The 12,430-nt window shown below is 37.1% G+C and overlaps 1 protein-coding gene across 11 annotated transcripts in view; it reads left to right on the forward strand.

The window, feature by feature from the left end:
• The window catches only part of LOC112455451 (peripheral plasma membrane protein CASK), a 182,175-nt gene that overhangs the window by 165,813 nt on the left and 3,932 nt on the right, over positions 1-12,430 (forward strand). For 6 of the 11 annotated variants that reach the window (XM_025017366.1, XM_025017392.1, XM_025017373.1 and 3 more), the window contains 7 exons: positions 2,881-2,910; positions 6,279-6,516; positions 8,576-8,632; positions 10,801-10,920; positions 11,160-11,276; positions 11,426-11,533; positions 11,771-11,946. In XM_025017366.1, coding sequence (XP_024873134.1) covers positions 2,881-2,910; positions 6,279-6,516; positions 8,576-8,632; positions 10,801-10,920; positions 11,160-11,276; positions 11,426-11,533; positions 11,771-11,946 — 846 coding nt within the window. The remainder of the gene's footprint in view (positions 1-2,880; positions 2,911-6,278; positions 6,517-8,575; positions 8,633-10,800; positions 10,921-11,159; positions 11,277-11,425; positions 11,534-11,770; positions 11,947-12,430) is intronic. The other 5 variants (XM_025017415.1, XM_025017420.1, XM_025017402.1 and 2 more) reach the window with 3 other exon arrangements.

A 12,430-nucleotide genomic window follows, 5' to 3' on the forward strand; every position in this document is an offset into this window, starting at 1 on the left:
CGATCTACATTAGCTACATAAATCATATAGAATTTTGACCCTTACAGTAATGAGTGAAAGATCATTTCACAAAAGCACAACCAATTCTTCAAGAGACGTATCGCGGTGCAGCGCTAAATTATATTTGATTTAAAAAATATTTAACATGTATAAGCATATAGGAGTATGAATTATATCATGCTAATTAGCTTGTTGAGCATAGAACTTTTTAAAACTGTATTAAAATCCAAAAGCAATAGCATCACACATTATCACGAGATATTGATAACTATTTTTTAAATAATTTAAAAGGTCTAAATTTTTCAGTTGCATTTTAAATCGGTAGCGACGACGGTGGTATTGCACCGGTGGTATCGCGCACGTTGATAGTTCAATCGAGTAAGGCCTGTATCGCTACCGCGAGCGAAGAAGCGCTGCAAAATTTTCAGTCGGGTTTATTCCGCACTGCGATACGACTCTTTTTTTTTTGTCTCCCTCTTCCGAGAGGCAAGCCCGAAGCCTGGTTCTTCTGGTCTGGCGCTCGGAAGCGCGCATAGTCCGGCCCTGATGGAAATCGACAAGAGGATTCAGCAGCATCAGCAGCAGTCAGTCCACCAGACGAGTTGTCGATAGCGCAGTACCTGCTATATCACTGAGTAGAATTGTCTTTCCCAGTGTCGCCTGAAAATCCCATCAGCGGCATACCATCGTCAAACCCGTTTTCCCCATCGTTCGCCCGTTCATTTCTTCTTTGAAGTAGAGCGCAGCTTCCAATGCACGTCGGCAACCCACATACCGAACCACCATGTCCATTGCACTGTCCTCAGCGACGTTACTATGGAAACGGGATGGGCATCACAATCGCGCGCGGGTGACTTTATTCGAACAGTGCGGCCTGAAGTTCGGGGGAGGCGCGTCTCTGCCGGAGCTCTGCGGAATCGGTTTCATAAAAGGGACTCGCGCGTCATTATTCCTCTCGTCCGAATCGAAGCGAGGAATTTGCAATCAGATAGGACAGAAATTTCCGTGTTGCAAGCATATGGATCTTATCGAAGTCGGCGTAAACGGGGCGCAGTATCGATTTGTCAAAAATATGTGTTTGGCTCGTGACGCCAGTAAATTCTAATTTGTTCAGATAATTAACTTCGCCATCCAATTTGCATCCGCATTATTTCACGTCCCCGAATGTTAATTTACTGACGAAGGACGCATCGTCATATACAATTTAACTAACGTTGTTCACCGATGGTTAAAACCATTAGTGGGATAAACTCTATCTCCGGCATTCCATTATAAATTTCATATCGAATCCACGAAATAAAGATAAGGCTGAAATATTGATCAGCCGGCAAATTATATTATGAAGCCAATTCGCAGAATTTCTTTATTATATTTGTGTGTTATATTATTGTTATTTTTTTACATTCTTTGTAAATTCACTTTTTATTCACTTTAGAATGATATTATCCATTATTTCACATCCACTTATATTATAAATCATTATCCCACTCGATACAGAAGCGATTATTAAAAATTGCAATGTGACAATTAAGTAATTGCGAATACGACAGACCTTCGAGATTCTGTGAAACGTGTCTCTTGTTAATATGAGAATTCCGGTCAGAAACAAGCTCTGTCTAGTCGTACGGTGCGAGATTTAAAAGACGGAACTGGAGCTTATCGTGCACATTTTTTGCTTAACGCAAACGGTGATTTAATCGCAAATTTTGCGCACAATCGGAGATAAACTACGAGAACTTCTACCGGCTTTGCTCCCGCTTTTGCAGAGAGTGTTTTATTTCCAACGCGTGTGAGGGAACTTCTCTATATCACGTAAAACGCGAGAGGCGTACTATCGAGCATTAGAATGTTGCCTAATTGTATACCAGTCCGCTTTGATTCCTCCCGACTCCCGACAGGAAGCATCGAGAGTTCACGCTCGAAACTCGCATTTCCGCGCCACGCTCATCACACGTGCCGCAGAACTGCGAGCTCGAAATTACTTCGTACATTCGACTCGGCAGCAGGTGTTGGGCACACACCCCGGTGAATGACGATATGCGTGTAATATCACTTTTCGTACAAAATCTAAATAAACGGGCAATAATTAACGGCCGTTACTATTATCTGTTTAATTAGATTGCGTATCAATAGCGGTATTCTTCGTACTGTATCAGCGATATTTGCGCAACGCGAAACACAATGAAACGCAGAATGTACATAAGAGTCACTATTTTAAATGTTTTTCTATTTTTCAGTGATGAAATATAGAAGTAACTTTTTTCTATCGCTAGCTATCAATGTTACTTGTATTTCAGAATAATTGAAAGTGACGACTTATTTAATTATATCGCTGATTCAGTACAGAACTTGGGTTGCAGGTGATAACTTTGGTTAAAAAGTAGGTATATTCGTCGAACCCCGACATTTCGATGCTATACAGACACGCGCAAATGATTTCCATGTTTATTACGAAAATATGATAATTCGCGTAAGTTTGAGATTTTTCTTCCGGGGAATCGAAAAACTTGTCAAACAACAGCGCGGTTTCACACCACCAATTTGGATATCGCAATGCGCGTAGATTGGGAGCCCAACGCTTGTAGAACGTCGAGAGTACGAAAGGCATCTGTTCGATTAATACGAGGGGATCTAGTAAAGCCTGCATGTGCCACACAGCAATGCGCACCGTGCATCTCGGAAGCGTTGACGCGTGCGACTCAACCGTAGGTGCTGTTTTATCATTGATTGTGTCATTCTTATTCACTTTTTCTTCTTCCCCCGCGCGCGACATACGCGCGGGGGGGAGGGTCTCGATTAATCCGTATTACGCTTTGGTGCGACTTTGAAACATGATTAATTAATTGATCTTCCTTTTTTTCTGTTTCCTCAACACTCTAGTTGTTCAGGATTAAGCCTCTGCCAGTGTTAGTAAGTACCGCCACTTGATCTGGTGTGATTGGACTGCTGTAGTTAGAAGGCTATGCGTACACATACTTATATACTATAATCATATATATATATATACACACACACACATTATTATATACATGCCTCGTACTGTCTCTGTTCCTATATATTATCTATACACGCCATCGCTGAAAAGTAGGACTTTACTTCGGATTTTCGTGTTTATCAACTTTCCTTTTTAATCCCGCGGCGTTTTTTCCCCCTTTTTTCGCAATGCTTCTCCACCTTCCACCTCGCGACAGGAGTTCTCAAGTGCGAGTAATACGTATATCGATATGTTCGCTTAAACATGCTTTCATATAAAAAAGAATTCCCGTTCGCATGGACGCTCAGCGGAATGCTTTAGAGATAAAAAAAGCTTGTGAAGCGCAGTCACTGTATCATATAAAAATTATCATTGTTCTACCCATTGTACATATAGAAGCAAAGCTGGAAAAAAAAAGATTTTAATTTTATTCAAGCTATTTTTATTTTGAGTCATTAATAGTCTATGAGAAGTTGGAATATAAAATAAAGTTTGCTGAATTAAATTTTGCGAAATAAATTGTAACAAATATTTATAATATTGAGCAAGAAAATATTTTGCATTGACAATAGATAAACTTAATAGTCTTTCCTCTCGTCTGAGCGCCCATGTATTTCTTGCCAAAAGAAGTTCTTTCGCTTTTCAAAGCACTTAACGTAATTCATGGAAACGTGGTGGTCCTGTTTGAAAACGTATGGCCCTTTCTCGTGCTCGAACGGGTTTCGATATTTTCAAAGGGAACACTTGCTGACATGATGCCAACAAAGACACGCTAATTCTGGCAACGTACGGTACGAAAATGTATTGATAACGGGCCACACGTTGGCAGGATGTTACGATTAACCACGAGTATATATCGCGAGAGAGTATCGGTTTTTATACATTTGATTCTTCACATCCGGGATTTCCGAAATTGCGGAACCGAAAATTTTACAATCACCATTATGGTCCGAGAATTAGGAATAAACGTAAGTTGCTGACTTTTGTTTTGTCCTATGATTTGATTGACTTACAAAACACTTAATTTTTACCAATATGCATGAAATTCTTAATTCTTTTTGTATATAGCATATCTTCATATATTTACTTTTTTTTTGTATTATCGGTTATGGATCAGCGATAAGATTTTAACCGTGTATTTGTCGGAATCCACCGTTAACCAGAAATGACGGCAACCCTAAGTGACCACAAAGTTTTATCGATATAAAAAATTATCATTCAGACGTGAAACACCTGTACGAATATTAAATCGATCAACCTATTAATATTATAAGTGAAGGCACGTCGTGTGCATGTATTAATTGTCGAGCTATTAAACGCAAAGGGATGATAATCAAATAATATTACAAATTGGTCACCGGACAAAGCCGCAGTATATATTCAGCTGGTGCTCTGTAGTCGTGAATACTCGTCTGTGTGACGTATACCGGTTCTAATTAGTGCGCACCCGTTAATTAGTTCAGAATTGTCGATATTCTGACTTGGATATATCCAGAAAATTCCTAATTGTAATTAAAACCGATACAATTACGAATATCTACCCTGCCAGAGATGATTAGTCGAATCGACGTCAATTCGACGTCGGTGCGTTGATAAATAGTCGATGTCGAATACTAGTTGAAAAATATTTTTGTCTGATTTTTGATCTTATAATTTTTTTTTACATAATATACGTAATGTCAATTGAGTAAGTGCGAATATTTTTATTGTCTTTCGGCTAACTCTATCATTGAATCAATGCAAAGTCGGAAAGCGTAATATATACATATATATTATGTATTCGATATAGAATTGGCCAAAAGACCCAGAAATCTTACAGAAATATTCCCAATTACTCAATTAACATAAAAGCAATTATGACGAGGTCAAAAATGACAAAAATATCAATCAGCACTCGACATCGATCATTCATCGACGCAACAGCGTCGAATTGACTAATTATTTCTGGCCGGGTGTACACCGGACAAATAATATTCGTACAGAATCGAAATGGACAGTCATCCTTTACTCTCCCCCAACGACCCTCCTCTTCGTCTCCCACGTCTATACATTATCGAGAATCCCTGCAGCTCTGTCTCGCGAATGATACGTGCGCTAACCGGAAGCCACTCTCCGTCACTGTGTGTGCAACCATATCGTTCATTATACTTACTATATACATTATACCTTCTCATGCGCCGTTCTTTACTCACACATTTATGTAGTGGCCGCGCGCATATCTGCATCGTGCATATCTATCTTCGGTATGCGTGCGTGCGTGCGTATACGTGTGCGTCTGTCCTTGCGCGATGTGCAGCAACTAGTGCTTGAGCTTCTTGTGAAATGGAATCACTCATACGTACATATATATATGTGTATGTGTGTGTATATATATATATATATATATATATATATATATATATATATATGTATGCCTTTACACGTACTACGTATTGCGCATCGCTAGATGACCGAATCGTGTCGCTGGTGGCATTACAACAAAAAGCTCGCACAATTCCCGTGTCCCTCCAGTTGACGAATCCCGCCCCGTTGCCGATGAGTGTACCGATTAACTGTAAAAGCCGTACAGGTCCTAAACTAAAGTCGATGACCCAACTGCGTACCGACTGTAAAACGTCATACAGCGACGTTTCAGAGACCAGCGAGTCTATATTTCGTCTGGAAATTCGCGTTTCTCACGTGTCCCTTTCTCCTCTTAACTTTTAAGCGATGTGGCGAAATCGAGCTACGAGTCGATCGCTGGTTATTTCGAGATAAACGTATTATGAATTTGTATACTTTATTATGCGTCGTGTAACATTAAATTCGGACGAACTTGCGAGCGCTCTATTTGCCATTGATACTTTTTGTACATTCTCTACATTGTACTGTTACTCTTTACAAGAGCTACTTTGCCAGTGCTTACTACGTCGCATCTTTCGCTTTCCTCGCAATATCTAGATTATTCGTTCGCTATGTCTAGCGCAGCGCTATGTAGGTCCATCAGCGATCGATTATAGCCGTAGAACGATATCTTAGTCACGTCTCATGATCGAGGACCTATTGTTGTTGATTAAAGCTCTTCTTATACTAATCCAATAGATGTTAATGATTTCACTGCAAGATGCACATTTATATCTTATCGATTATCTCACATGCTATATCTTTCACTGTGTAGTAGTTCCTCGTATATATATAATTTCTCTCGTTAAATGTATCGACGCGAAGTGAAATCCTTGACGTCGAAATCTAACAGTGATCGATAGCAATAACGACGTTTAAACGTCCTTAAGGAATTCTAATATAATCTTTGCTGTATTAACAGATTTTCGTTCGTGCGCAATTCGACTACGATCCGCTGGAGGACGAACTGATACCCTGCGCGCAGGCTGGAATCTCTTTTAAAACCGGTGACATTCTGCAGATCATCAGCAAGGATGATCATCATTGGTGGCAAGCGCGGAAGGATAACGCGGCTGGTTCCGCGGGTCTTATCCCTTCGCCCGAACTTCAGGAATGGCGCATCGCTTGCATGTCTATGGAGAAGAACAAGCAAGAACAAGGTAACCATAACTTCGCCATCCGTGTTAGTCGTTTTTGTGTAAAATTGTTCGACCGTAGAACACGCATACTGTTCCCGATATTAGATGTGTAAAAACGAAGGACGATATTTCGCGGTTGCCTTTACGGCGTTCCTTTTCAACGCTTAATGAGAATATCGATCATTTTTCACCATGTTTTTACCTGCCAACGGCTAAATTATTATTCCGCAAAATGGATGATAATTCTTTAAAGAGAAGGGAAATGTATTCAATATAACAGCTATGAAAAGTATATCGTTCTAAAGTGTGTATCCTTTTTATTTCACGGAACAATTAAGCGTAAAAGCATAAAATTTCCTGACAATTTCGTAGTAAAAGTATTTTCAATGGTGAGAAAAATTTTCTTTCTCTGGCGTTGAATATGACGTTAAGCGGTTAGGTTAAGGATAATTTTAGTTAAAAATTCGAGTAGAATGAGTGCGGTAATCACTGGTTCCAGCAGATCGCAGAATCTCTTTTGAGTACAGAACGGAGAATCACAGAATTTCACCGATTGAGAAAGATCGTTATTACGCGACATTCTTTCACCGCCGCTCAAATCGATCCACTATCATCCAATCACATCTGATGATTCCACTCAATTCCCACTGATTTTCACCAAGTCATTGCTGTCAAAAAAACGAATGTGCTGATGAAACACGATGTCGTCTGTGTGTTGTTCGATGTGTACAGGTTTTCGATGGAGCATGTGATATCGTTTGTTATCAATCAATTATACTGTTAAATGAGATGCGTATTGATAGTGTACCATTCATTCAAGTCGACGGATTCAGTTAGGTAATTACCGTTTTACGACATTGGTCCCCAAGGCAATTCAAACAGAAACAGAACGATGTTTAACATCTGTGACATTACTTCATACTTGATATGTTCATTTACTTCTGATATAGAAAGTGTTCTACAGAAATTTGGAACTCCTTTTAAAAGAATATAAAACTCGCACATTGATTATTCTCTCTAAATCGTAATAATTATCTTTTTGAACTGTAATAATATCTATCTAAACACAATTAACAATTAATTATATTTGATATATATTGTATAATCATTACCTTTCCCATGATATATGTGTAATAACAATATATATAATAATAGAGACTAACTTTAATATATATATAATTTTTTTTAAATCCGCATTCCATTTATTTAATACTGCATATGACTATGGCTATAAATACAGTTTTTATGTTTAAATAAATTATGATTAGGTAAAATGTATTTAGATAGATATTGGAGGTTTATATATTTTACCAAAGTGTGTAATTAATTACTTACATTCAGAGGTCGAGTTTTATCTCTTAAACGTTATAGCTTGAACCGATTTTATAATTCAAACCCCACGTGGCGTATAAAACCCGTATCGATTTCGAATCTCGAAGCTGTGTACGAACGTTCCTGAAGCCATTCCATTTGGCTACAAGCATCTATCATCTCCAGACGCTAGAAATAAAGCAGAAACGTAATCGTTACTTTGGATAGTTACTGATCCATGAAATTTTAAGATGCCATTGCCTTTGTGTTAACCATAAATCTCTTACTTTGGAAAAAGAGATGCTGCTATGGTAAGCTGGGAAAAGCAAACGAAATGTTAGGAGAACCGTGTCGAGCTATACGCAAGATAGTTTATCACTCACAAGAATTTCTTTATTCCATATTTTTATAATGTACGATCAACAACTAGAGATCGGTTAATTTTAAAAAGAACGCTGGTAACGATAAAATAGCGAACGAGATAGAAACAGTACGATAGATAGAAAGAACAATAAAGGTCAGATTAGGAGTCCTAATTGCGGATTGCGGCTGCTGAAGTCGTATGCAAATCAAGAGCTGAATGCTTTAAGAACATGTAGCAAGAAAGTTTCGGTCGTCGTATATCTCTACGTATATGCGCCTGCTGTGCGGCGTAAGTGCGGTGACATGAGGGGACGGATTAGGAATAGGCAAATGGAGAAGCTAGCGCATACAAGAATAATTAGCTGCAGTGATATATCTGTTGTTTATATGTGTTATGCGGGGCTAGATGCTGAAGGAGAAGGTGGATGTTCTTCTCACACCGAAGGCTGCGACGGCTCGACAGGTACGTCTCTGCCTTCAGGTAGATACGTGTAGAGTCACGTAGGACGTACTTTTTTAGACCGCATGAAGTACAGACTGGACCCATGCTTCTGACACACGCATCAGTACAGAGAGGCGATCGAAAGGGACCGAATATTCTTTCGGCGATTTACGGAAAAGGACACACCGGGGTTTTCGCTTTCAAGTTCATTTCATACGTGAAATTTATCATTTCTCGCAATTTTATAAGACAAATGTGCGGACGATACTTGCAATTAGTATCGTTATATTATGCGCGAAATATCTGTCTTGATAAAACACCTGCGTATCAATTAAACATTTGCAAGAAATTGTATAACATATTTAAGCTTTCAATTTGCAATTAGCAATAAATGGTTCGACATTATTAAAAAGTTATCTGGATAAGAAGTTTCGAAAGCTATCTGTTTTGCGTTATTATTGGTCCACATAAAAAATGTATTACGCTCATTAGAGAGTGAATGTTTGTACAATACATGCACTAGGCGATTTATTTTCTACAAGTTGTAATCGCGCAGTCACAATGAAATTTAATACAGATTTGCGCAACAATTTTGTCTTTTATAATTAAGTAATTGTTTTCTTAAATAAGTTTTACGCATTAATTTAAAAAAATATAACTGATTTTTACAAACCTAACGCGTATCGTAAAGCTATATTATTAAATTACATAATTGTGAAAGTATCTCACGCAATGCATGAAAATGAATGTCATGAAAATTCTTCACAATGGCTAATACATGAATGATATGAAATTAAAAGCATCAGTAATAAAAAAGCTTTTAAAAGTTTTCATTTTTCCAGGCTTGTGTAAATGAGAAATTTTGTAATGTTACGAAACACATCATGAGAGAGCATCATACTAATTATAATTTATTAATATGGGTACTATGGTACATATTCTGCATTATAAATTAATAGATGCTTTTACACAGCGTGCTTAAAATGCATGCGTTCGCTGCAAAACATTCCATGCACTTATGCTTACTTATTTCGCACGATTTCACTTGCATACGCGGCAGCACGATCATCAATTAGAGCTTATAATTGATAATTAATTGATTGTTCTAAATGTTAGCGAGCAATTTTGGAAATATCTTGCCAAAAATGTGAAAAACGACATTTTCCTCCTATGATATCGTTCTAGATTCTGAAGTAAAGATTTTTTTTTGCATACATCTACATATTTTCATCCATCTATCTACAAGTGTCCAGATATTTTGGCAAGATATCGCGGTTTGCACAATCACGCGAGTTATTAACCGCAGCTTTGATATACATTGTAGTCATACGTGAGAGAGAATCTCTCCAGCATACATATTTATAGTACAGTAGTTCTGTGGTCGTAAAAAAACACTCGCAAGGCAATTCACCATGACTCCCTGATTATGACACCTACTTAAGATCTCACGCATCAGTTAATCATGGTTGTCATCTTGTGACCTGCTGGAACACCCCTCTCAATAGGACTTCCCAAGTGCCTTTGGGCATGGCTTCCTACAAACTGGCTGACTGAATGAATTCTTTTTATAATCAATAGGCAAGATTTTGCTTGAATCCAGAAGCCGATATTCGCAGAGTAGCTCGTCACCTCGTGTTAGCATTAATTTTCGAGAGGGTGGCTAATATTAAGTGCACACGTCGATGCGTACTATGTTTCCAATAGGATAACGCACCGTGTTAGGCGATACGTGTTTAGGAGAGCTAATGACAGGAAATATTTTAGCGACATGAACGACCCTTTGCGCAACTACGGAAAATATCTGTCGTACCTTCGTTATTCGATTTCTGGCGACACAAATCAGGGAACTTTATTGATAAATATAATATCTACAACCTGCATCGTGAAAAGTAATCATCGTTTTACTGGCTGACATTTCTGATACACGTATACACATTCGTACATGCAATTGAATTTTGTGAGTCAGTTCCGTTATGCGGCGGCCACGTATTGTGATCGTCCTTTAAGTTCGGTTTAGCGGTCGTTCATCGACACTATAAAGGCTCGGAACTCGTTAGTTAGCACGGATAATGGATTCCGTAATATGACACTTGTACGGTAACTTGCAAGTTTACACCGGGCAGACGTTATCGATTTCATCTCCGATTTCGCCGGCGTTTATGTATATTAACGATTTTTTCTGCTTGCAGTAAATTGCTCAATATTCGGCCGGAAAAAGAAGCAATACAAGGATAAATATCTCGCAAAGCACAACGCTGTTTTCGACCAGCTGGACCTGGTGACCTACGAAGAGGTCGTGAAGCTTCCTTGTAAGTTTCTGCAGTCCTAAATAATCCACAAATTAATATAAAATTAATTTGATGTAACATAAATGTATACTGCTTATTTTTTTTTAAATTATCGGGGACTCTTTTATTAGAATGTCTCAAAGTAGATTTAATACAATCAGAGTTACATTAATTTAATTGTATATATATTACAACATTTATAGGACATAAATAATTGTTAATTTTAAAGATTATATTACTTTTCTTTATTTATTACACAGATCCTGCCTTCCAACGGAAAACTTTAGTATTATTGGGAGCACATGGCGTCGGTCGACGACATATAAAAAATACGATTATTTCCAAGCATCCCGATAAATACGCCTATCCTATTCCGCGTAAGTATCTCAAGTATTTTTTTATAACATTCTAATCAAATATTATTTTTTACAATTAGAAAAGTGTGAAGAATTAAAGATCGGTTTATAATAATCGTATAAAATATATATATTTATCGAAAATCTTATCAAATACATTCTTTTTATAGATACAACGAGGCCTCCACGAAGTGACGAAGAAAATGGTCGTAACTACTATTTCGTATCACACGATGAAATGATGGCAGATATAGCTGCTAATGAATATCTCGAATATGGTAAATTATGCCCACGCAAATTTTCTCTTGAATTGATAACTGAAATTTATTTAAATTAACCTAGATAATTAACTTACTAATAATTTATTAATTGTAAAAATTAATAATAAAACATTGTTAATTGTTAGCATTTAGAAATAGATAACAATAAATCTCACAATGTTGGAAGCTGAGAAAAAGCGCATGTTGTATTAAATATTAAAATTATTAAATCTGAAATATTTATTTTATAAACAGGTACGCACGAAGATGCTATGTACGGAACTAAGCTCGAAACTATTCGCAAAATTCACGAAGAAGGTAGAATGGCCATATTGGATGTTGAACCGCAGGCACTGAAAGTTTTACGGACTGCTGAATTTGCACCTTACGTAGTCTTCATCGCTGCACCAGCATTTGCAAACGTTACGGACGTAAGTATGAAAATAATTCCACAAGATTGAAGGCTAAACTTATACATTGCATATTTTGGATATTTTTCCCAGAAATTGCATAATGATTTACCGACTCCATTGTATTATAATATGAAATTTTTTGACATGTCCAAGCATTATAATAAAAGATATAACATTCATAAATTTATACTAAAAATTGAATAAAGTTTCTCCCGTTTTAAACGGTAACTCTATAATACTTCCTACAATAATTACAAAAATGAAGTATGTTAGTCATATACGTAATTGATAATGTTCTAATTATATTATCATTATTATTATTTTTAACTTAATTCATATATTTGTAAAATTTTTTAAATAATTAATTATTTACATTTACAATCAAATTCGTATTTAAAAACAAAACAGTTGTATATTTTTCAAATTGCGAACGTTATTTTGCTCATTAAGCTACAATGTACAATTAATTAAAAACAGTGTACCTAGAAAGGATATGCTAATT

Source organism: Temnothorax curvispinosus, unplaced genomic scaffold (genome assembly GCF_003070985.1).
Source record: "Temnothorax curvispinosus isolate PA1 unplaced genomic scaffold, ASM307098v1 QBEX01000525.1, whole genome shotgun sequence".
Taxonomy (NCBI): Eukaryota; Metazoa; Arthropoda; class Insecta; order Hymenoptera; family Formicidae; genus Temnothorax; species Temnothorax curvispinosus.